The sequence below is a fragment of the Ornithorhynchus anatinus genome, chromosome X1, assembly GCF_004115215.2.
Source record: "Ornithorhynchus anatinus isolate Pmale09 chromosome X1, mOrnAna1.pri.v4, whole genome shotgun sequence".
In the NCBI taxonomy this organism is placed as follows: Eukaryota; Metazoa; Chordata; class Mammalia; order Monotremata; family Ornithorhynchidae; genus Ornithorhynchus; species Ornithorhynchus anatinus.
In genome coordinates this window covers 36,806,978-36,833,525 of record NC_041749.1, presented here as the reverse complement: position 1 = coordinate 36,833,525, position 26,548 = coordinate 36,806,978, and the positions used below count along the sequence as shown (strand labels likewise).

General features: G+C 48.1%; 1 protein-coding gene and 1 non-coding gene across 4 annotated transcripts in view; one reads left to right on the top strand and one right to left on the bottom strand.

Moving 5' to 3' along the window:
- The window catches only part of SH3RF2 (SH3 domain containing ring finger 2), a 113,944-nt gene that overhangs the window by 51,113 nt on the left and 36,283 nt on the right, over window positions 1–26,548 (top strand). For all 3 annotated transcript variants that reach the window (XM_039910239.1, XM_007666394.3, XM_001512087.4), the window contains exons 3-5: window positions 9,123–9,392; window positions 15,271–15,366; window positions 20,275–20,598. In XM_039910239.1, coding sequence (XP_039766173.1) covers window positions 9,123–9,392; window positions 15,271–15,366; window positions 20,275–20,598 — 690 coding nt within the window. The remainder of the gene's footprint in view (window positions 1–9,122; window positions 9,393–15,270; window positions 15,367–20,274; window positions 20,599–26,548) is intronic.
- LOC114806785 lies at window positions 21,397–21,529 on the bottom strand. Its single transcript, XR_003754847.1, has one exon. It is a non-coding gene; the product is annotated as a small nucleolar RNA SNORA7 (small nucleolar RNA).

Below are 26,548 nucleotides of genomic sequence, written 5' to 3'. Positions count from 1 at the left end.
TTCATTTGGGGTTCCCCCCACAAGCGAACGTTTAGAAGACATGGCGTGTTTTTATATAATTTCTCTAAGATCAGGATGGGCGTATTTTTTTTATAGTTTCTCTAGAATCAGGATGGGCGTATTTTTTTTATAGTTTCTCTAGAATCAGGATGGATGTGCTTTTTATAGTTTCTCTAAAAACAGGAGGGGTGTGTTTTTATAGTTTCTCTAGAAACAGGATGGGTGTGTTTTTTATAGTTTCTCTAGAAACAGGTTAGGTGTGTGTTTTTATAGCTTCTCTAGAAACTGGATGGGTGCGGATCTCTGTAGTCGGGTCATTCCCACCTAAAAAGCTTTTAATTATAATAATAATTGTGGTTATATACTATGTTTACTATGTGCCAAGCACTATTGTAAATGCTAGAATAGAAACAGTTCAAACAGATCAGGCCCTGTCCCTGCCCTACTTACGGCTTCCAGTCTTAGGGGAGAGGGAACAGCTATTTAAACTCCATTTAACAGATGAAGAAACTGAGTCACGGAGAAAAGTCACGGAGCAGACCAAAGGTGGAGCTGAGATGAGAACCCAGGTCCTCTGATTCCCAGGCCCGTGCTGCCTCCCTAAAAATATAAGCCGGGAGCTAGATTAGGGAACAAAGGAAGGTGGCTGAAAGTATATTGATTTTGGAAAAACGACTGGCTCCAAATGCTACTTCCTTTCAGCACCAAATTCATCAAAGCTCCTCTGAAGAGAGAGGCCCAGAGTAGAGTCCTATTTCATCTTTCTTGGGTTTGGCAGCTAGAAACAAGGCTGGGTTGTGAATTAGCCATCTCCTTGCAGAGAATCTGGGGATTACTGCTTCAGATTTCATTCATTCATTCATTCAATCGTATTTATTGAGTGCTTGCTGTGTGCAGTGCACTGTATTAAGCGCTTGGGAGAGTACAATACATCAATAGAAGTGAAGAGACTCGCTCAAGGTCACACAGCAAACGTGTGGCAGAGTTGGGATTAGAACTCAAGTCCTTCTGACTCCCAGGCTCCTGCTCTATCCACTCGGCCACGCTGCTTCGCCACGATGGCGTTGAAGATATCCATTTCACATTTACATGGAGAAGCAGCGTGGCTCACTGGAGAGAGCACGGGCTTGGGAGTCAGAAGTCATGGGTTCGAATCCCGGATCTGCCACTTGTCAGCTTTGTGACTGTGGGCAAGTCACTTAACTTCTCTGTGCCTCAGTTCCCTCATCTGTAAAATGGGGATGAAGACTGTGAGCCCCACGTGGGACGACCTGATTCCCCTGTGTCTACCCCAGCGCTTAGAACAGAGCTCTGCTCATAGTAAGCGCTTAACAAATACCATCAGTATTATTATTATTATTATTATTAAATGGGTAGTGAAACTCATATGGCACCAGGTGGAATGGAATAATATCACATACCACATCTCGTGGAGGTCCTTCTGAATCCATGTGAACATTTCCCTTAAGTCGCACACGTGTGTGTTCCCTCCCAAGTCCCAAATCCTTCCCCAACCGTGGGGCTCAGAGACTCAGCAGCAACAGAAGCAGTTTGACCTAGTGGATGGAGCACGGGCCGGCGAGTCAGAGGGCCTGGGTTCTAATTCTGGCTCTGCCCCTTGTCTGCTATGTGACGATGGCCGAGTCACTTCACTTCTCTATGCCTCAGTTTCCTCGGCTGTAAAATGGGGATTGAGACCGTGAGCCCCACGTGGGACTAGCTATCCAATCTGACTAGCTTGTATCTATTCCAGTGTTTAGTACGATGTCTGGCACATAGTAAGAGCTTGATAAATGCCACAGTTATTAACTGAGACAGAGAGAGGCTGGACATTGAAAATAAAAGTTCCGCACTTAAAGTTGTCTGGTGCCACGTGCATGGAAAACGGGACCCTCCGGTATAAAACCAGAAAAATAGCCACTCTACTTGAGAAGCAGCGTGGCTTAGTGGAAAGAGCCAGGGCTTGGGAGTCGGAGGTCGTGGGTCCTCATCCCGGCTCCGCCACTTGTCTGCTGTGTGACCTCGGGCAAGTCACTTCACTTCTCTGTGCCTCAGTTACCTCATCTGTAAAAATGGAGTTAAAAAAAAAAGTGAGCCCCACGTGGGACAATCTGATTACCCTGTATCTACCCCAGCACTTAGAACAGTGTTCCGCACATAGTAAGCGCTTAACAAATACCATAATTATCATTATTACTTCCCTCCCCTAAGAGATGGAGCTATCCCAGCCTGTATGAGAACTGAGATCTCACATTCCCCAGAGCAGAGTCCTGCTGAAATCCCGTCTCAACCTTTAGAGTTCCCATGCCCCACCTTGAAGGATACACGTGAACCCATTTCTCCTGCATAAAATCCCACGTGAAGGGAAACTGGAGCTGCACTTCTCGCCTGTGCCGATGCCACGTGCCTACATACACGCACCCAGGGGATCACGTGGCTTTCTTTGACACTAGCAAATGTTGGGCTTCCATGGCTCACGCTGTCAGAACAGACTTTACTCACTACGCTCTTGCTAAGGCACGTATTGAAAGCCCGGATGATGTTGGGACTAAGTTTATTTGGAAACGGGCCTCTCGAGCTAGGCGGCTCTTCCCGCCACTTCCTCCCGGGTGCTGGACCACTGTCTCTGACCCACCGAGCGGGTTCTGATCCACACGTGCCCTTCCTCTATGCCCACCGCTCCTCAGAAAGCAGTGACGGGACGGGGAGAAACAGGGTGAGACGGGGCTCAATCCATCAATCGATCAATCGTATTTAATAAGAATTATGGTATCTATTAAGTGCTCACTATGTGCCGAGCACAGTTCTAAGCGCTGGGGTAGATACAAGTTAATGTGCTTGGACACAGTCCCTGTCCCACACTCTTAATCCCCATTTTACAGATGAGATAACTGAGGCCGACTTTCCCAAGGTCACACTGCAGAGATGTGGCAGAGTCAGGATTAGAACCCAGGTCCATCCGACTCCCTGGCCCGTGCTCTATCCACTAAGCCACACTGCTTCGAAGCACTTTACTAAGCGCTCGGGAGAGGACGATTTAACAGAGTCGGTAGACACAGTCCCTGCCCACAGTGAGTTTACAGTCTAGAGGGGGAGACAGACGATAATATAAATAGATCAATAACGGTGATGTACATAGTCCTGTGGGGATGAGAGAGGGGTAAATAAAGGGTGCAAATCTAAGTGCAAGGGTGAGGACAAAGGGAGTGGGAGAAGAGGAACGAGGACTTCGATGGGGAAGGCCTCTTGGAAGAGATGTGTTTTCAATAAGGCTTTGAAGGTGGGGAGAGGGATCATCTGTCAGATATGAAGAGGGAGGACAATCCAGGCCAGAGGCAGGACGTGTGCAAGGGGTCGCCGGTGACATCGACGACATAGAGGTCCAGGGAGTAGGTTGGCGTGAGAGGAGAGAAGGACACGGGCTGGATTCTAGGAGGACACTCAATCCCCAGATGGGGCAGGAGAGCCACCCCGGTCCATGGGGGGAAGTGGAGCCATTTCAGCCTCCGATCTTCCCACTCAGGGGAAAGGTTTTGACCCCATTTCCACAGCCCTCCATTTGGAAGGAACTTCTCATTCCCCAGTCTCCTCACTTAGCGGGGAGCTCGCCATGGCAGCTGGAAAAATCCGAGCAGAGCCAAGCTGCTCCGCTGAGGGGTAGCTCCCTCTAAAAGGAAGAGATCTTTCCTTCCCACAGTATTCTTCCCCACCCACACACCACCTGCTCATCACCAAATATACCTGCCGCCCACCCAGCTCCCTTTGAAGTGAGCAGCGAGAGGAGGGGCTTCATTCCCACAGGGCCTTGTTACCGCTCTGTCTTACATCTCCAGCTCCTGGTTTCTGTGCCCGTGCTGGGAGCCCATCTGAGAGGTTACGCTGACTTGATTAAGAGATGAGAGCATCTGGAAGCGGCCCTGGGAGACGCTCTGGGAGAAAGAGGGAAGAGATGGAAGAGGGGAGAGAGCAGTTAGGCTGCTGGGAAGCAGCCATTTTTCCTCCTCCGCCACTCCCAGAGGAGATCCTCGGTGATAATGATAACAATAATAATAATAAAAATGACTGTGGTATCTGTTAAGCGCTTTCTACATGTCAAACATTGGTCTAAGCACTGAGGTAGATACAAGATAATCGGGTCGGACACAGTCGCTGTCCCACGTGAGGCTCACCGTCTAATCCTCGTTTTACAGATGAGGTAACTGAGGAGTTTAGTGATTTGTCTAAAAAGGAAGTAGAAGAGGTATTGATTGCCCATTTTACCGTTGAGGAAATTGAGGCCCAGAGAAATGAAGTGACTTGCCCAAGGGCACACAGCAGGCGAATGGTGGAGCCAGGATTAGAACTCAGGTCCCCCTGACTCCCAGGCCTCTGCTCTATCCACTAGGCCACGCTGCTTCTCCTAGAAGCATAAAGAAACGGTAGCAGGATGGAGGTTGACTGCCCGGAATCCGCGCGTCTTTGACTGACTGAATAGACCGGCTTCTCCATCTCTTGCCCACACATTTCAAGATAATGAATCAGATGCTCCTAATGGAGTGCTTATTATGTAGCAAGCACTGTTCTAAAATTGGGGGTAGATAGAACACAATCAGAATAGATACAGCCCCTGCGTGACATGAAGCTCATTGCCTGTGGAGGAGGGAGAACAGGTATTTAATCCTCATTGTACAGATGAGAAAACGGAGGCGCGGAGAAGTGAAGTGGCTTGACCAAGATCACTCAGCAGGCAAGTGGCGGAGTCGAGATTAGAACCTAGGTCCTCTGACTCCCAGCCCTGTGCTCTATCCACTAGGCCGCACTGCTTCTGACCTCTGAGCGCTTATTTGGTGCCCAAGTGCAGAACGCTGTACTAAGTGCAACAGATACTAAGTGCAACAGAATTAGGAGACACGCTCCCTGCCTTCAGTCTAGAGGGGGAGCAGACATTAATATGAATAAATGAATAATTAAATAAAATAGTGGTTTTTCTAATTGCTTGCTCTGTGATCTTGGGCAAGTTACTTAACCTCTCTGTCCCTCGGTTTCTTCAACTGTAAAAATGAGATTAAATACCAGTTCTCCCTCCTACTTAGACTGTGAGTCCCATGTGGGACACAGACTGTGTCCAGTCTACTTTGTATCTCCCCCTGCACTTAGAAGAGCGTTTGACACCTACTAACAGCTTAGCAAATCCGAATAAAAAACCAAAAAGAGGTGAGGGCACATAGAGATCTGTTGCTGTTGAGGTCTCAGAGATAGTCTGTTCTAGAACCACGGGCTGCTTCCATCCCTCCTACCAGCCGTCTCCCATTCTCCGCCGCTGGGCACTGTGAGCCGGACCATTCATTCAATAGTATTTATTGAGCGCTTACTATGTGCAGAGCACTGTACCAAGCGCTTGGAACGAACAAGTCGGCAACAGATAGAGACGGTCCCTGCCGTTCGACGGGCTCACGGTCTGATCGGGGGAGACGGACGGACGGGAACGATGGCGATGAATAGAGTCGAGGGGAAGAACGTCTCGTAAAAACCGATGGCGACTAAATAGGATCGAGGCGATGTACATCTCATTAACAAAATAAATAGGGTGATGAAAATATATACAGTCGAGCGGACGAGTACAGTGCCGGGGGGATGGGAAGGGAGAGGGGGAGGAGCAGAGGGAGATGGGGGGAAAAGAGCAGAGAAAGTGTGGATGGCTCCATCTCAACCACCACCACTTCTCCAGCATATGCCCTGCTGGTAGAAGGACTCAGCTGCCCCTTCCTAGCCATTACTGAGGGAGCCACGCTCGCCCAAATGGCAAGCCTTTTCTGGTGCACTGCTATGCATCATCGTCATCATCAGTAGTATTTAATGAGCACTTACTATGTGCAGAGCGCTTGGGAGAGAACGATACAACAGAGTCAGCAGACTCGTTCCCTGCGGACTGGAAAAGCGTGCAGGAGATCCTGCCTCAAAGACGCCCATTCACGGCCGCCGTCATCCCATCGGCAGCTTCACCTTTGAACCGAAGGATAGCGCTCTGATTCAGCGTGACCTCTTTGGAACGGCCGTTGGGTAGGAAAACCAGTCCAGACAGGGTAGAAACCCATCTGGCCTCTTTCTAATAGTGATAATAATAATAACAATAATAACGGTATTTGTTAAGCGCTTACTATGTGTCAAGCACTGTTATAAACACTGGGGTAGATACAAGGCAATCGGGTTGGACACAGTCCCTGTCTCACATGGGACTCACAGTCTAAATCTCCATTTTAGAGATGAGGTAACTGAGGTACAGAGAAGTAAAGTGATTTGCCCCGGGTCACCAAGCAGACAAGTGGAGGAGTCGGAATTAGAAGCCAGATTCTTCTGACTCCCAGGTCCGTGCTCTATTCACTAGGGCACACCGCTTCCCGCGGTGCTTCTCTCTTGGTTCTGAAGCGAAGCCCCACTTTCCCTTCCAAACAGCTCAGAGAACAGATTCTAAAAGCCGCCATTCACGAAGGACGCCGGGAAGGCAATTTGGGAAGAGAGCATCTGCCTCGCCCACCAATCACGGCCGGGAAAAATGGATAAAAACAACCCTTCGGGGAAAATGTGATTTAGGGCTCAGAACCACATTCCCGGGAGAGAACAGTTTGAGACAGGGGTGGAATCAGCCATCTGAAACTCCTCAGCTCCTGACTTGGATGTAAACGGGATTTTCGAATTGAATAATTCATGCTAATACGTTTCTCGGCCAGGAGTGCAAACCGCCTGCCCTCTAGAAACATTTCTGTTGCAAGGAATAGTGCAAAACAAAGTTTGAAATGAAAATACACGTTTGGCCGCTTCAATTTGGCAAGAGACTTTATCTTCAGCCTGAGAGGGGAAAGAAACGTCCCTGCCGGGATAAATATAGGACTTTGAGTAATCTGGGAGGGGCTAACAAAAATTAAGATAAAATGGATGAAAAAGACTTTCACATTAAAAATAGTTTCAGTAATTGGTTTCGCGTGTCCGTGTCTGGGGGAGGAGGGGAGGAGGAGGCAGCTGGAGCTTTACGTGGCTCTACTATTCTTTCTCTCCCTCTGGGGATGAGAAAGTTCAGGCATTTTCAAGACTTCCGGGCATTCTGTGCGATTGGAGCTGGGCCATTCAGAAATGCAGCGACCTGCAGCCAGAGTCATTTCTCCAGCGATATCCACTCCCTGGGGACTGTGGGGTCAGGGCCCACTCCAAAGGGGCAATGGTGGATATGATCCACTTCCAGGGGGCGGGAGGGGTCGCGTCCGCACCCAGGAGGCAGCGGAATCTTTGCCCCCTCCAAGAGGGTGGTGGGAACTATCTCCCCCAGGGGTTTCAGCTTTGGGAAGAAGCTGAGGTCCCTGCCCTTAACTTGTTTGTTTGTTTGTTTGGGTGGGTTTTTGTTTTTTGTATTTGTCAAGTGTTTACTGTGCGCCAGGCACTCTACTAATAGTTGGGGTAGTCCTTGATCCCCAGTTGAGGAAACTGAGACACAGCGAAGTGAAGCGACTGGCCCGAAGACACAAAGCAGACAAGTGGGAGAGCCGAATTTGTTGGGCCCGACTCCCAACAAATCTGTCTTCCTCCTTTCCTCTCTCAAAATGAAGAAGTGGCCCCCAAGGGGAAAGGTCTTTGGGCAAAAATCTTGGCAGGTAGAGGGGGGCCAGCCAAGTTCTTTGATTGGGTTGGACTGAGGCCCAGAGGTCCACAGGCCTGGGGGCATTAAAGGCCCATCTCTTCAGCTTTCAGACACTGCACAGAGTCCAGCGGGAACTTTCGCCTTTCCTATCACTGAGTCACACCCCGGGGTCTGCTCTGGTGCTTGAGGATGGGAGGGAGGGCTTTCATGAAACCTCTCTCTTCTCACCCCCCGACAAACTCTGGAGGGAGAGGGGAGGTGGGGGCGGGGAGAGAAAGAAAGAGGGAGGGAGAAATTCATTCTTTCATTCATTTACTTGCATTTATTGAGCGCTTACCGTATTAAACGCTTGGGAGAGAACAATATAACAATAAGCAAACATATTCCCTGCCCACACGAGTTTACAGTCTAGAGGAGGATAGGGAGGGAGGGGAGAGGGAAAGAGGGATGAAGGAATAATAATAATGATGGTATTTGTTGAGTGCTTACTATGTGCCAGGTACTGTACTAAGTGCTGAGGTATATCCAAGATAATCAGGTTGGACACACCCCTGTCTCACATGGGGCTCACAGTCTTAATCCCCATTTTACAGATGAGGGAACTGAGTCCCAGAAAATAATAAATACCAAATTGTGAACCCTGCGTGGGCCAAGGACCATGTTTGACTTGATTATCTTGGCTCTATCCCGGCACTTAGTTCAGTGTTTAGCACACAGTAAGTTCTTTTAAAAAATATGGTTATTCTTATTGCCACAAATCAACTAACTGATCAATCTCTGTTTTTCAAGTGGACTATGGGAATGGATCATGGCTTCCAACTCTGATCTCCCAAGTCCTTAATTGCATTTGATCAACCAATCAATCAATGGTATTTACAAGTTAATTAGGGTGGACGCAGTCCCTGTCCCGCATGGGGGCTCACAGTCTTAAGTAGGAGGGACAACAGGTATTGAATCCCCATCTTACAGTTGAGGAAACTGAGGGACAGAAAGTTAAGTGACTTTCCCAAGGTCACACAGCTAGCAATAGGCAGAGCAATCGGCAGAGCCGGGATTAGGACCCAGGTCCTTTGACTCCTAGGCCCATGCTCTCTCCACTAGGCCTCGACCCCGACCCCTCACTCAGCCCATCTAGATTTTCAAAGCAGCTTGGATTAGTGGCTAGAGAATGGGGCTGGGAATCAGAAAGACCTGGGTGCTAATGCCGCCTCTGCCACATGTCTGCTATGTGATTTTGGGCAAATCGCTTCACTTCTCTGGGCCTCAGTTACCTCATCTGTCAAATGGGGATCAAGACTGTGAGCCCCATGGGGGACAGGGATTGTATCCAACTCAATTAAGTCATATCTACCCCAGTGCTTTGAACAGTGCTTGGCACATTGTAAGTGCTTAACGAGTACCATTATTATTACTACTATTTCAAAGGACATCAGCTATGCCCCCAGCCCCCACTCCCCGTCTGAGCCCCAAACGGGCCCCCGACCAACGAGGTGTCGATTTGACCCCCTTGCAGGTGCCCCGTGCCAAAGCTCTCTGCAACTACCGAGGGCAGCACCCCAGCGACCTGCGGTTCAACAAGGGCGACATCATCATCCTGCGACGGCAACTGGACGAGAATTGGTACCAGGGGGAGGTCAACGGGACCGGGGGCACTTTCCCAGCCAGCTCCGTCCAAATCATCAAGCAACTGCCCCAGCCTCCCCCTCTCTGCCGAGCGCTTTACAACTTTGACCTGAGAGACCGGGGCAAAGCCGAGAGAGAGGGCTGCCTCACGTTTCTCAAGGTAAGTCCTCCCCAACTCACCCCATCTGGCCCTTCCAGCCCTTTGCGGGCAGGGAACGTGTCTACCAACTCTGTTATACTATCCCAAGAGCTAACTATAGTGCTCTGCACACAGTAAGCACTTAATAAATACAATTGATAGATCTATTAACTGATTCGCTAGGTCAGCCAGTTAGCGGGCTTGAGGGGAAAAGAGTCCGAGCTTCAGAAGGCTCTGGGCTTTGCCGCAAAGGCCCTTCACACCGATTCTACCCAGGTTGGCAGCAGGGATTGACTTTTCTCACAGATTCTGCCCTCCGCCAACCGGGCCAAGCAAGGTCCCTTTCCGAATCAATCTCTTCTGAACTTGGCCTTCTCTGCAGAGTAGCACACTTGGGAGGGCGGGGGAGTGGGTAGGGGCTGGGGGGTAGGTAGGGGCGGGAGCCCTTTGAAGAGTTTTTTTTTCAAATTCCAAAGTCAATTCTTGGAGTCTTCCCCTGGAAATGCCACCGCCCATGAAGAATCCATCTGGAGAAACTTTGAGAATTAACTCTAAATTTTAAATAACAACCATGCCTCCCCACCCCACCGGCCCCCTGATTGGCACCGATCAGGGAAAAAAGAGGGCAGATTCTGCCCCCAAAGTGGCAATCTGTCATGGCCTGGCCTGAAATATCTGGCTAATTTAGGCCAAAAGAACTTTCTGGGCCTCAGTTATTTGGATCATTTGCAGGAGAAAACCTAGGCACAGCCTCACTCCCCCGCACCCTATTCCTGTGACTTATTATCAAGTGTCATCAAGTCGTTTCCGATTCACGGATATATTTTCACCAGAACATACTGTCTTCTGTTACAATCTGTAACCTCGCTAACGGTTCTTCTGTTGTCGCAGTTATGGTTTCTATCCATCTAGCTGCTAGTCTGTTTAGGTGACTTAAGTAGGGGTGGATTAATATCATTCCCATTTCACAGAGGAAAAAGCTGATAACCCGAGAAATGAAGTGACTTGTCCAAGGCTCTCCAGGGTCCAAGGCCACTCAGAGTACCACTTGTATTGAAGTGCACATTGTCTCCACTCCTGATTTGCCACTTGGACCCTGTGGTCAAATATAATAATAATCATTGTGGTATTTGTTAAGCGCTTACTATGTGCCAAGCACTTCTAAGCAAGTTGTCCCACATGGGACTCACATTTTTAGTCCCCAATTTACAGATGAAGTAACTGAGGCAGAGAGAAGTTACGTGACTTGCCCAAGGTCACACAGCAGACAGGTGGCGGAGGCGGGATCAGAACCCACGTCCTCTGACTCCCAAGCCCACCCTCCTTCCGCTAAGCCACACAAGACACTCCTACAATACCTGGCAGTTTGCTATCCAAACACAGCTCTGTTGAGACAGTTCAGGCTGGTGTTTATTATCCCTTAAGAGAAATGTTTGTGGGGAGAGATGGCAACTCTTCCTTTGAACAGCAGATCTGCTGAGGTGGGACATCTTGCCAAAAAGCCAGTCTCTTCAGGCGCAGGATTCCTTGAGGAAAAATCCCCATGTGTTGTTTTTTTGTGGAGTTTGTTTCTTTCCCTGGAGGCATCCCGCCCAGACCTCTAGGGCATAAATTGTTTGAAAAGGGACCAGAAAAGAAGCAGAGAGCAGGCCTTCAGTCGAACTGAGGGGTGTCCCAGTTGGAGAGCCAAAGACGCCATCTGGACAGAGTTCAAAACCAAGGCGTCCAGAGGCTGAGAGTTTCAAGACAGTCTCTCATCCTAACTCAGGGATGAGCCCCGCAGCCCGATGCTTCTCCTCGCTGCATCTGGTGCTGTTTGCTCCTGCACCATCCGTCGCCCCATCACTCTCCAAAGGAGGCTTTTACATCCCCAGGAATAACACTGGAGCCTCTGTCGGCAAACAGGTTTTTATTCCGCAAAGCCCCTCCTGGGTTTCGAGCCATCTGGTTTTGTTTTCTTTCTGGCTTTGTTGCCTTTGTTATCCAGCTTACTCACTGCACGGAGCGGGTTCGCTGGAGAAGAGAAGGGCTGTTTCCTTGACGGCCTGCACGGGAAGCGATGTGAGGCCTGGTGGAGAGACCACGGGCCTGGGATTCAGGAGACCCGAGTTCTGATCCCGGCTCTGCCACTTGTCTGCTGTGTGATCGTGGGCAAGTCACTTCACTTCTCTGTGCCTCAGTTCCCTCCTCTGCAAAATGGGGATTCTTTTGTTTTTAAGGTATTTGTTAAGTGTTTACGATGTGCTAGGCATTGTTTCTAAGCGCTGAGGTAAATTCGAGGTAATCAGGTTGGTTCCAGTCTATATCCCACATGGGGCTCACTGTTGTAATCCCCACTTTAGAGATGAGGTAGCTGAGGCACAGAGAAGAGAAGTGACTTGCCCGAGACGATCCAGCAGACAAGTGGAGGAGCCGGGATTAACCCTCTGACTCCCAAGCTGGTACTCTGTCCATTAGACCACGCCGCTTCTCAAAGTCACCGAATTTTACACGGAAGTCTCGCTTTCCCTGAGCCTCCCAGCTCCTTCTAAATCCCCTTTCTACCCATCTCATCCAGTCCAAACAAAGAGAGCAAGTCAGGGCAACACGGGAGGGACCTGCAGAAAAGGGAAAGAGGGCTTAGTCAGAAAAAGCCTCTTGAAGGAGGTGTGCCCTCGATAAGGCTTTGAAGTGGGGGAGAATAATCGTCGGATATGAAGAGGGAGGGTGTTCCAGGCCAGAGGCAGGATGTGGGTGAGAGGGCGAGATAGATGAGATCAAGGTACAGCGAGAAGGTTGACAGTAGAGGATCTAAGTGTGTCTACCAACTCTGTTACATTGTACTCTCCCCCAAGGGCTTACTACAGTGCTCAGCACACAGTGAGTGCTCAATAAATGCCATTCATTGATTGATTGATGGAAAGTAGGGTGACTAGCAATCTTCCTCAGAAAAACCGGCCTCTGGGATGCGCATGACGTTACTCACAATAGGCTAGAGCACACGACAGAGTGGGAAGATGCCACATGGATGTCATCTTGCCAAATTTCACCCAATTTTTCCACCAGACTCCAGGGTACTCTGCCCTCCTCCAATTGCTCCAGAATCATCACATTCCAGCGCTTAGAACAGTGCTCGGCACATAGTAAGCGCTTAACAAATACCAACAAATACCCTCCCAATTCCTTCTGAATACAGCCATCATGTCTGGACCACCGAGGAGGAGCCTCGGGGATGAGAGATTTAATACAGGATGTAAAGTCACCCAGTGCAGGGGACAGGCCAGTTAAAAGCCGGTTTGCCAGGTACAAAAAGGATCAGTAGCCACCTAAACAGCCAAGTCCCCCTCCCCCTTCCCCTCGATTCTCCCGCTCTCCCTCTGCAGACAAAGTGAGAATAAGGCTAAAATGACCTTTCTGTCTCTTACAAGAAACATATCTCCTTCATCCTATCATCCAGGATTTAAGTGGTGTAAAGGGATGATTCAATTTGAAATGTCTCGAGCTATGAAGACCGGAACTTACCACATTTCTATATCTGCACCTAGTTTCAGCTTTACAACACGTCGGTTCCAGTTTCGCAACACTAATAATAATAACTGTGGTATTTGTTAAGCGCTTACCGGGTGCCCAGCACTGGGGTAGATACAAGCTCACCAGGTCCCACGTGGGGCTCACAGTCTGGGTAGGAGGGCTTCCACTGAGGCACCAACTCCAAGGACAGGGCAGAGAGGGATTCACAGGAGTTGCAGGGAATGAGAAAATAATTTGTAAAATCAAGATAATAATAACGATGTTATTTGTTAAGCGCTTACTATGTGCGAAGCACTGTTCTAAACGCTAAGATAGAGGGAGAAAAAGGAAGGAAAGTTACAGGAGGGTTGGGATGGAGATTGGTAGGGTGCAGAGTGAGAGAGGCTGGGCCAGGGTCGGACTCAACATTAATACGCTAATTATAGTACTCTATATCAAATCATATACATTGCTATATTACTCGTCTCTAATTGACTCAGTACACAGTTCTGGGAAATTCGTCTAAAAATAAGGGATCCGACCTCTGCTCAGGAATCAATCCCCAATTCATCGGAACTAATCTATTCCCCTGAACAATTCTGTTCCAAATTGCAACGTTTGGATTTCAGGCACGGTTCACAGAAACCCACTGAGGCCTAAGTCCAAGGACTGCCTGCATTTTGAGCATGCTAAAATGCTTTTCCCCGGGCCCACAGCATGGATTTCCCCATAGAACCCAGGAGCAGAAATTCTATCCCAGAATGCGGAATATTCCACTGGCTAAATTTAGGCTTTATTGTGTTCATTCTCCAAACTTTCAAATTCATTCGGAGAAATCAAAACTTGAGTTATTTCCCCCAGGTTTTTGTACTTTTTTTTTTTTGCAAAGTGTTTTGAGTAGATCAAATAAAAGAATATTAAACACTCCTAATAGCTCACTGGAGCTTAGTGCCTCAGACTGTGAGTTTCGTTTGAAAGAGGATTTTTATTCCGACATCAATAGAAACTAATTTTGCCCCTGAGTTTTTGAGGCACTTCAAATCTTATAACATCAGTGTACTTCATGCTATGAAATATGGGTTTACATGACTTTCCTGGCATCTGAATAGCAATCTAAGGGCGTCTCCGCTGGGGCATCTAAAATGGGTTATTTTGTGGTTGAATTTCAAAAGGTGCAGTTATTTTCAAGATGAAGGGTCACTGAGAAGGAGATAACCATCTTTCAAAATACTCAATCCCTTCCTACATACATTGAGCCTTATTCGAAGAAGCATCGTCAGCAAGGCCTATTACACAGAGCACTGGTCTAGGAGTCAGAAGGACCCGGGTCCTCGTCCTCGTTCTGCCATTTTTCTGCTGTGTGACCTTGGGCAAGTCACTTAACTTCTCTGTGCCTCAGGTCCCTCATCTGGAAAATGAGGATTAAGACCGTGAGCCCTAAGAGGGACAGGGACTGTGTCCAACCCAATTACCTTATACCTACCCCAGTGCTTAGTTCAGTGCCTGGCACATAGTAAATGCTCAACAAATACTATAATCATTCTTCTTCTTATTATTATCATTATCTTTATTGTCGCTATTATCATCATTATCACGGTACAAGCTAAGTGCTTACTATGTGCCAGGCACGGAAATAAGCCCTGAGGTAGATACATAATTATCAGCTTGGACACAGCCCCTGTCCCAACAGGGCTCACAGTCTAAGTAGGAGGAAGTAGGATTTAATCCCCATTTTACAGATGAGGGAACTGAGGCACGTAGAGGTGAAGTGACTTGCCAAAGGTCACCCTGCAGACGGGTAGCAGAGTCAGGATTAGAACCCAGGTCTTTGCCGGGCCCCTGGTACTTCAAGCATATGGGTGTATTAGGGGTATTTCAGGTACACGGTCATACCGGGCATACTTCAGGTATACAGGGATATTGGGGATATTTCAAGTACACAGATGTACTGGAGGTATTTCCAGTATACAGGTAGAGTGGGGCGGGTATTTCTTAAATATGAAGTTCATTCTCAACGATTTCCCTGTGGAGAAAGTTTCTTCTCTGGAACTTTCTGTGAAGGGCAGCTTTTCCCCAGAAATAAGCCGTGAATTTAGAAGGGGACCACAGGAAGCTGTGTGCGTGTCCTTCCCGCTTCCTCGTCCCTCCCCGTTCTCATCTCCCCACCACGGTCAGCGAGGTCAGTGGGCTGTGCCAGTGCCGACCTGCTCCCCGGGTGCTGATCTGCTGGAAGTTCCAGCCAAACCAGGCCATCAGGCAGGATCAGTCCATCTATCAATCAATCAGTGGCACTTATTGAGTGCCTAAGTGCTCAGGAAAATTCAGTGCGGCAGAGTGGGTCGACACGATGTCTGCCCACGAGGAGCTTCCAGTCGACGGGATTCCCACAGCAACCCCGTCTCTCTTTCAGGACGACATCATCACGGTGATCAGTCGAGTTGATGAGAACTGGGCCGAGGGCAAGCTCGGGGATAAAGTGGGCATCTTCCCCATCCTGTTTGTGGAGGTGAGTGCCAGCCGACAGAACCCCAAGTGCAGCAGATTGCTGGACCGCCAGCCAAGGCCCCAGGACCTCCTTTCTCCAGAGGAGAGAGAGCCTTGAGAGTCTCTGCTTGTTGTGGGATGCACTGGAGGCCGGGTGTGACGTATAGCCATTAATAATAATAATAATAATAATAATGTTGGTATTCGTTAAGCGCTTACTTCACGCAGAGCACTGTTCTAAGCGCTGGGGGAGATACAGGGGAATGAGGTTGTCCCACGTGAGGCTCACAGTCTTCACCCCCATTTTACAGATGAGGGCACTGAGGCACAGAGAAGTGAAGTGACTTGCCCACAGTCACACAGCTGACAAGGAAGAGTCGGGATAGACCTCTGGAGTGTTGAACTAGTCTCAGTCAATCAATCACTTGTATTTATTTAATGCTTACTACGTGCAGAGCACTCTACTAAGCACTTGGGAGAGTTCAATACAACAGAATTAGCAGACACGTTCCCCTCCCCTAGCGAGCTGTTAATCTTTTGCGGGCATCTTGTCTTTTTTTTTAATGGAATTTGTTAAGAACTTACTATGTACCAGGTGCTGTACTAAGCCCTGGGGTAGATACATGAATCCTAAATGAATAAACAGGGTTTTAAGAGGATAGGAAATCTGGATGTTTTTGCCCACTTGTGGACTGAACAGTAACAATAATAATAATGATGATAACTGTGGTTTTTCCCAAGTGCTTACTATGTACCAGGTGCTGTACTAAGCTCTGGGATAGATACAAGCGAATCAGGTTGGACTCAGTCCCTGTCCCACGTGGGGCTCACAGTCTTAATCCCCATTTTACAGAGGAGGTAACTGAGGCACAGAGAACCGAAGTGACTTACCCAAGGTCATACAGCAGGCAAGTGGCAGAGGCAGGATTAGAACCCAGGTCCTGCTGACTCCCAAGGCCATGTTCCATCCATTCAACCACACTGCTTTTCACAAGCCATCTCTTCTAGCCACATATGCAGCTCCAGCTTGTAGGAGAGTGTTCCAAGAGTGAAAAGGAAATTCATATTCAGTTTTCATTAGGGCCAGCTTCTATGAGCAGGGAAAAAATACCCCACCTCCTCATCATCAGTAGTATTCATTGAGCGCTATACGCAGAGCACTATACTGAGCGCTTGGGAGAGTACATTCAACAGAGTTGGTAGACACGTTCCCTGCCCACACTCAGGTTCCTTACAGTGTCTTCGATTTAGAGACGCAGCGTGGCTCAGTGGAAAGAGCCCGGGCTTGGGAGTCAGAGGTCATGGGTTCGAATCCCGGCTCTGCCACTTGGCAGCTGTGTGACTGTGGGCAAGTCACTTCACTTCTCTGGGCCTCAGTGACTTCATCTGTAAAATGGGGATTAACCGTGAACCTCACGTGGGACAACCTGATGACCCTGTATCTCCCCCAGCACTTAGAGCAGTGCTCTGCACATAGTAAGCGCTTAACAAATACCAACATCATTATTATTACTATTTATGCTGAATGCGTACACAGCATTCCAAATGACATCACTATGTTACAGTGCCTGCAAATACAATGTTCTGCATGCCATCATTATGTTATCCAGCACGGTTAAGCAGTATAAAATCAGGAAACCAGGTGGAGATCCGTTTGACCTCTCAAACAAAGTGTTTCTCCAGAGCACCCCTGTCTCATCCTATTCAATTCAGATAATAATAGCATTAACTGGGGTATTTGTTAAGGGCTTATTATGACCCTAACAGATCTGACACAATCCTTGTCCCACAAAGGGCTCATCAACTAAGGGGGAAAAGAGAACAGGCCTTTAATCCTCATTCTACTGATGGGGAAACTAACTCCCAGAGAAGCTAAGTGACTTACTCAAGGTCACATAGCAGGCAAATGATGGAGCCGGCATTTCAATCCTAATCCTAATCGACTCCCAATCCTGTGCTCTTTCTACTAAGCTACACCGCTTCCAAAGTCACTGGGTTCCCATCCCAGGTCGCTGTTTACACGGGAGCCACTTTTGACAAGTGCGTGTTTTTTTATTATTAAGTACTGCCCCAACTGATAATACTAACTGTGGTATTTGTTAAGCGTTTACTATGTGCCAAGCACTGGGGTAGATACAAGACGAGCAGATGCCACAAGGGGCTCACAGTCTAAGTAGGAAGGAGAGCAGATATCAGAGCCCCATTCTGCAGATTAAGGAACGGAGGTACAGAGATTTTTAGTGACTTTCCTGCGATCACGCAGCAGACAAGTGGCGGTCGGGATTAGAACCCAGACCCTCTGACTCCCAGGCCCTGGCTCTTTCCACCAGGCCACGCTGCTTCTCTAATGAGGCCCCGGAGCCAACTGCCCCGCTTGCTTACTGTTTGAACCCGGCCCTGATCTCCACCCCTAAGCAGACATACCCAGGACACTGATCATGACAGATATTTAAGGTGCCCCACGTAACGCTGATTTCAATGATGGCGACAGTTTCGCTCGCCCTTGGAAATCAAAAGGATGCCCGAGATTTCTGCAGAAATTGGAAGAGTGACACTAGATGTCAGCTTGTTAACAGCCCCCTGAACTCTCTCACCCGGGGTTTTCCTGGGTTGGTATCATTTTGGACATTTCCATACCCCACACTGTCTGGCACATCAACGGTTAAAAGAACAATTTAAAAAAACTCTCATTTGTTCTCATAAATGACAAGATAGATTTACTGTTAATTGTGTAGTTGCTTCATCATGAGACTAATTAAAAAATTACTCAAAACTAAAATGTTCTACATCAAGACTTCAATTTGATTCCGGTCATTATTGAGCTAAAACGAGAATGGGCTTGAAAACCACAAATATACTTTTGAAATACCCAGGCCATGTCAAGTAATTAAAACCAGCTATTTATTTTCTAAGCGGGTAAACTGTCTTTTGAGAAATGCGATTATGGTATTTATTAAGCACTTACTACGTGACAGGCACTTTGAGAAGCACTAGGCTGGACACAAGATAATCAGATCGGATGGAGTCCCCTGTTCCAATCAATTAATCAATCAAGGGTAATTATTGAGCTCTTACCATGTACAGAGCACTGTACTAAGTGTCTGGGACACTACAATACAACCGAGATGGTAAACACATTCCCTGCTCACACGTGTCTTGAAATCGGAGAAAGGGGAAGATCAGGTATCTTGTTCCCATTTTACAGAAAGGATAAATACCTCGTCCAAGAGCCAAGCTAGGTTTAGAACATGTCTCTTCCGACTTCCAGTCTTGGGCTCTTACTCCTAAACCAGAGAAGCAGCGTCGTTTAGTGGAAAGAGCATGCGCTTGGGAGTCAGAGGTCTTGGGTTCTAATCCCGGCTCTGCCACTTGTCAGCTGTGTGACTTCGGGCACTTCACTTCTCTGTGCCTCAGTTCCTTTATCTGTAAAATGAGGATTAAGACTGTGAGCCCCTCGTGGGACAACCTGATCACCTTGTATCTCCCCCGGTGCTTAGAACAGTGCTTTGCACATAGAGAGCGCTTAACAAATACCATCATTATTATTATCATTATATTATCATTAAACCACTCTGCCCTTTTTAGAAAAAAAAATTGCAATTTGATTTTTTTGGACTTCTCCTGGGTAGAAGCTGAAAAGGCAAATATAGGAGCTTATGCACTTCCCTACCTGCTGTATCGGGAAGTTGGGGGCAGGAACCAACGAGGAGCTGTTTCTGAAGCAGCATGGCGTAGTGGATAGAGCAGGGACCTCTGAGTCAGAAGGTCATGGGTTCTAATCCCAGGTCCTCCACTTGTCTGCCGTGTGGCCTCGGGCAAATCATTTCACTTCTCTATACCTCAGTTACCTCCTATGTAAAATGGGGAGGGAGACTGTGAGCCCCACGTGGGACAGGGACTGTGTACTACCCGATTTGCTTGTATCTACCCTGGTGTTTAGTACAGTGCCTGGCACACAGTAAGCACTTAGCAAAAACCACAGTTATCAATCATTATTATTATTGTTATTGTTCAGGCCACAAGTGGGCAAAAACATCCAGATTTCCTATCCTCTTAAAACCCTGATTATACATTTAGGATTCATGTTATGTGCCCAGGCACCAAGAGCCTTTAACATGGCATCTTGTGTAAAAGACAGACGTAGGCACCTCCCTCAGAACCCGAAAGAACCGGACGGGCCGAAGCCCAGGTCTGGACAGAATCCTAACAAAGGAGGATTTACTAAAACCACAACTCCACTTTGACCTTTGGCTGAAAGCAGCCGGTTACATAGGCCCTTAAGAAAATGGCCAGGTCGGCATGGGACCAACCAGGCATTAGGAAGAAAACTTATCTGGGGATCCAAATGTTTCTCAGTGGCCCAAAGGCTATCCTAAATTCTAGTCAGTGTTGAGGAGATGTGATGTGGGAACTTTCTGTTGCAATTCAGAGTGAAAAGATGGAAAACATCAGGCTGTGACTGCGGAGGGAGGGTTTTTTCCTCCATGTGTTCCTATCCTAAGGGCCCTCCAGGGCCGAGGTCTTTCACGCCCTCTTAGAATGTGCGTCTCACATGGGACACTGTGACTGCTACGATTTTCTGGCTATCTACCCCAGAGCTTGGTACATAGTAAGGGCTTAAGAAACGCCATGATTACTGTCATTATTATTTTCACTCAGAGAACCACAATCTGCCCTCGGTTGTTCTAGGTAGCAACGGAAGGTAGGTAAAATCGCTTTCCCAGGGTTGTGGAAAGTGCCCGGAGAGATGTGGATGGGTTAATCACGTGTTTACCTCAGGCAGTTCCCCAGAGCTGAACTCTCTTGCCCTTGCCAGCTGGGGAGAAGCACAAAAACCAGATCGACTCAGCTAACTCTGGTAGGGAGGCCTTGCCTTAGTTCCTCGGAGGCAGATATGAGCGAAACTTCTCACAGGACTCTCTCTTCCCAGCCAAACTTTACCGCAAGACACCTGCTGGAGAAAGGCAAAAGCCCCCGATCTTCCCACGCAAAGAGCATGTCCCTACGGCATTCTTCTCCCAGAGCCAAAGTCGTGGAATCGCCAACTTTCTGTGGCACTGTGGAGTCAAGGAGGAAGAGCCCGAGGCAATTCTCCATCACCACAGCCTTAAACACCCTCAACAGGATGGTCCATTCACCCCCAGGACGCCACTCCGTGGAAATCAGTTCGCCTGTGCTCATCAGCTCCAGTAACCCGTCTGTGGCAGCCCAAAATGGAGACAGGGTGGACTTCACAAATAGTCTTCCAGGGCAGGTAAGGACATTTCTCTGGCCTTGAACTCTGCTTTGGAGACGTTTTGCACAACGCCCAGATGTCGCTTGTCGCTGTTTAATATTGGTGGTGTGCCCCCCTCCACCCACACAGAAAGGCCAGCCCCTGGCCTTCAAATAGTTCAGTCTCTGGCCACAGGCATCTACCACACTCCCAGGATAACCACGGTTTCTTTCTCTAATCGGCTGGAGTTCTTTGTTTGGATCTGTGCTTCCGATTCTGTCCTTTTCCCGTCTGTCAGACTCAGCGGGGATATCTCGGGAGAAGAGAATGCTAGATGAGGTTCGGGGCAGAAGCAGTGTGGGCTAGTGGAAAGAACACGAGCCTGGAAGTTAGGAGGACCTGTGTTCTAATCCCGGATCTGCCTCTTGTCTCCGGTGTGACCATGGGCAAGTCTCTTCACTTTTCTGTGCCTCAGTTTCCTCATTTTTTAAATGGGGATTCAGTTCTTGTTCTCCCTCCAACTTGAGCTTTGAGCTCCACGTGGGGCAGGGACTTGGTCCACCTGATTATCTTGTAGCTACCCCAGCTCTTACAACAGTGCTCGGCACATGGTAAGTTTTGTCTTATGCTGTCGAGTCGTCTCCGACCCAAAGCGACACCGTGGTCGCATCTCTCCCGGCCCCACCTCCATCTGCAATCATTCTGGTAGTGTATCCATAGAGTCTTCTTGGTGAAAATAAAGAAGTGGTTTACCGCTGTCTCCTTCCACGCAGTAAACCTGAGTCTCCACCCTCTACTCTCTCCCTTGCCACCGCTGCCAGGCACACGGGAGTTTTGATTTGTAACAGATTGCCTTCCGCTCACTAGCCACTGCCCAAGCTAGGAATGGAAATGCCTCTGCTTGACTCTCCCTCCCGTAGTCGAGACTGGTAGAGTACTGAAAACTCCCCAGGTGCGACCTTGAGGGGGGACATAGTAAGTACCTACCAAAAACCATTATTATTATTATCGATCAACGATATTTACTGAGTGCTTACTACTTGCAGAGCACTGTACTAAGCACTTGGGAGAGTAAAATACAACAGAGTTGGCAGACATGTTCCCTGCCCACAGTGAGTTATTATTGTCATTATTATTATCATTAGTATCTCTCCCTTATTCCCAATCAGGGAAGGCTCCCTGCAGGAGATGGGCTCCCCGAAGGAGGGGAGGGAGAGGGTAAAAGAGAGGAGATGGAGCAGGATAAAGTTACAGATATATTTTGTAGGAAGCCAGGACCGATTTGCTTTCCTGGAAAGAGGGAGCAGGAAGGGAAACAGGAGAAGGTGATCCTGATGGTAGGGTATGTGCAGGACCCTTGCAGAAACCAATCAATGATATTTATTGAGCACTTACTCTACGCAGAGCACGATACTAAGCGTTTGGAAGACTACAGTATAACAGTGGAACAGAGTCGCTAGCACATTCCCAGCCCACAACGAATTTACAGTCTAGAGGGGGAAATGAATTATGGATATGTTCACAAGTGTGGGGCTGGGGAAGGGGTGAATAAAAGGGAGCAAATTCAAGTGTAAGGGTACTAATAATGTGGGTATTTGGTAAGCGCTTACTATGTACAGAGTACCGTTCTAAGCGCTGGGGTAGATACAGGGTAATCAGGTTGTCCCACGGGAGGCTCACAGTTAATCCCCATTTTACAGATGAGGTAACTGAGGCCCAGAGAAGTGAAGTGACTTACCCACAGTCACACAGCTGACAAGTGGCAGAGCCGGAAGGGAGTGGAAGAAGAGGAAATAAGGACTTAGTCAGGGAAGGCCCCTTGGAGGAGATGTGCCTTCAGTAGATCCTTGAAGGTGAGGAGAGTGATCATCTGTTGGTTACCAAGAGGGATATGAAGATATGAAGAAAACAGGAACAGTCCTGCCACTGTGCCTGAAGCTGAACTAGGGCAGAGGGTTTGGCTCAGGAGGTGCTTCGGAGGAAGTGAAGAGCGGAGCCTGCAGCAGAGTCATTAGTGGATTGTGTGCTGGGTAGACTGCACAGGGGAAGCACATTTTTAGCAGCGCAGGTAGAAACTTGAAAGACCAGAGCTTGGTGGGGACTGGTTTTTTAAGAAGTAATAAATCCTGTTTTTAAACATGAATCTGTATCTCGGGATTAGGCAGCTTAATTGAGCTCTTAATCCTTTTTTAACAAGTCAAGGAGGAGAAAGTTAAAAGTCCCTTTAAGACCTAAGCGCTGTGAAAATGGGGGGAATACACACGCCTGCTCACACACATGCGTGCCCACGTAGGCACCCGTTCTCGTGCATATCTCACACACACACAAACACACATAAACACGCACGTACACACACTTGATCCAAATAAGCACACATCCACATGCACATCTCTCTCTCTCTATCTTTCTTTCAGTCTCTCTCTCTCCCCTGCACCCATTTTGAAATTGAAAGTTCTTCCACTTGAGTCAGAGGAGGGAGTCGTGGTGAGTCATTCAATCAGGGAGAAACATGCCCAACGAAGACTTAAATGAAACTTTTTTTATTAGGGCAACTCGAGAAAAAATAAAGACTAAACCCGCTCTTAGAAGTAGCAGTCAGAGTAATAGCAACATTAGTAAGAGTGGAAGCAGCGTGGCTTAAGGGAAAGAGCCCGGGCTTGGGAGTCGGAGGTCGTGGGTTCTAATCCCGGCTCCACCACTTGTCTGCTGTGTGACCTTGGGCAAGCCACTTAACTTCTCTGTGCCTCAATTACCTCATCTGTAAAAATGGGGATTAAAAAATGTGAGCCCCATGTGGGACAATCTGATTACCCTGTATGTACCCCAGCGCTTAGAACAGTGCTCGGCATACAGTAAGCGTTTAACAAATACCATAATTATTACTAGTAGAAGTAGTGATAGTATTAATTGTAATAATAATAATAATCACGGTATTTGTTAAGCGCTTAGTATGTGCCGAGCACTGTTCTAAGCGCTGGAGCACTGTTCTAAGCGCTGGATTAATAGTACCTCAGTCCCACAGAACATACGTGCGGCACCGTGATTTATTTATATTAATGTCTGCCTCCTCTAGACTTTAAGCTTGTTGTTGACAGGAAATGTGTTTACCAACTCTGTTACTCTCCCAGTACAGTGCTTGGCACAGCGCTCAATAAATACCCCTGATTGATAGTTAAAGCAGTTAGCAATGGTATTTACTGAATGCCTCCTGAGTGGACGGTACTAAACATTCGGGAAAGTACAGCACACTCCCCCCTCCATGAGAAACTTATGTTTTAACCTTTGGCAGAAATTCCCTAGTGCTTTAAAGTAGAGCTTTAGTTTCCAAAGAATTTCCCCAAGGCAAAGAAAGAGCCTCTTCCCGGTCAGACTTCAAAATCCTGCTGTCTAGGGGTTTGCTTCGTCTCTGAGAATTTTGCCAGATTGGGAAACTCTGCTGGATTCAAAGTGCACCGAAGCCCACCAATGTTTCACCTGACTGAAAGAATTCCCACCCTGAGGAAGCTACCCCCTTAATGTGCACACTTGGGGTCCCCACCCTCTATGTTGTGAATTGAGTCTTCCAAATGTGTGCCTGACTGATGATGGAACAACATCTCCCATCTTTCCACACTGGTGATGGAAGTGATATGCCATTTCTAATGTGGGTCATGGTAGTTAAAATGCCATTTCTAATGCGGGTCAGTGCATTGTGCTAAGCTCTGGGTTGAAAAAAAGTAACTTTTCATTCATTCATTCAATCACATTTACTGAGCACTTGCTGTGTGCAGAGCACTAGACAAAGCACTTGGAAGAGTACAATACAACAATAAATAGGCACATTCCCTTCCCACAATGAGCTTACATTCTCGGAGCGGAGAAGAGGAGACATTCATGCATTCATTCAATAGTATTTATTGAGCGCTTACTACGTGTAGAACGCTATACTAAGTGCTCGGAAAATACAATTAGGCAATAAAGAGAGACAAACCCTGCCCACACCGGGATTACAGTGTAGAAGGGGGCACGTCAATACAAATAAATAAATTACCGATATTTACACAAGTGCCATGGGGCCGGGGCAGGGAGAGCAAAGGGAGAAATTCCGGGCAATGCAGAAGGGACTGAGAGATGAGGAAATGGGGAGCTTAGTCTAGGAAGCCTTCTTGGAGGAGATGTGCCTTCAATAAGACTTTGAAGTGGGGAGGGTAATTTTCTGTCGGATTTGAGGAGGGAGGGCATTCCAGGCCAGAGGCAGGATGTGCTCCAGGGGTCAGGTGAGGTCGAGGCACAGTGAGAAGGTTAGCACTAGAGGAGCAAAGTGTGCGGGTTGGGTTACAGAAGAAGAGAAGTGAGGTGAGGTAGGAGGAGGCAAGATGGTGGACTGCTTTAAAGCCAATAATGAGGAGTTTTTGTTTGATGCGGAGGTGGATGGGCAACCACTGGAGTTTTCTGAGGAGAGAGGTAAGATGCCCTGAACCTTTTTGTAGAAAAATGATCCGGGCAGCAGAGTGAAGTAGGCACTGGAGTGGGGAGAGACAGGAGGCTAGAAGATCAGCAAGGAGGCTGATGCAGTAATCCAGGAGGGATAGAACGAGTGATTGTATTAATGTGGAAACAGTCTGGATGGAGAGGAAAGGATGGATTTTGACTATGTTGTGAAGGCGGGACCGACAGGATTTAATGACGGACTGAAGGACAGAGAGGAGTCGAGGATAACGGCAAGGTTAGGGGCTTATGAGACAGGAAGGACAGCGATGCCATCTACAGTGATGGAAAAGCCAGGGGGAGGGCAGGGTTTGGATGGGAAGATAAGGAGTTCCGTTTTGGACACGTTAAGTTTGAGATGGCGGGAGAACATCCAAGTAGAGATGTCTTGGAGGCAGGAGGAGATGCGAGACCGGAGAGAGGGAGAGAGATCAGGCCTGGAGATGTAGATTTGGGGATCATCCTCATAGAGGTGGTAGTTGAAACCATGGGAGCGAATGAGTTCTCCGATCAAATGGGTGTAGATGGAGAATAGAAGGGGATCCAGCACTGAACCTTGAGGGACCCCACAGTTAGTGGGGTGGAGGCAGAGGAGGAGCCTGCAGAGGAGACTGAGAATGAACGGCCAGAGAGATGAGGAGAACCGGAAGAGGAAAGAATCAGCGAAGCCAAGGGTGGATAACGTTTCTAGGAGAAGGAGGTGGTCTACAGTGTCGAAGGCAGCTTCTACACTGAGAAGCTGAGGAGGACGCAGTCCCTGTTCCACCTGGGGCTCAACATCTAAGAGCGAGAGAGAGGAACAACTTAACTCCACTTTGCGGAGGAGGAACTTGAGTCACAGAGAGGTGAAGTGCCTCGCTGCACCTCAGGCCATTGGAAGAGCTGAAACTAGAACCTATTCCTCCTGACTCCGGTGCCATGCAGACTCCGGTGCCATGCAGACTGCCAAGCTAAGGGACTGACTGGCATCTCCAGAGAAGCAGCATGGCCTAGTGGATAGAGCACGGCCCTGGGAGTCAGAAGGACCTCGGTTTTAGCCCCAACTCCACCCCTAGTCTGCTGGGTGATCCTGGCCAAGTCACTTCATTTCTCTGTGACTCAGTTACCTCATCCGTAAAATGGGGATTAAGACCGGGAACCCTCTGAGGGACAGGGACTGTGTCCAACCCAATTATCTTGCATCAACCCCAGCACTTACAATAGTGCCTGACACATAGTAAGCACTTAACAGATACCTTAATTATCATTATTCTTGGGAAAATCTGCATTTCATTCATTCATTCATTCAATAGCATTTATTGAGTGCTTACTGTGTGCAGAGGGACCGCGTCCAACATGATTAGCCTGCTATCAGGCCTGATACGTAGTAAGGGATTAACAAATGCCACTATTATTATTACTAATAGCAGTAGCCCCTCTCTGGGTCGCACCTGGAGAGTTTCCAGCACTCTGTAAGTCTCGACTACGGGAGGGAGAGCCTAGCAGAGCGTGGCTTAGTGGCAAGAGCTCGGGCTTGGGAGTC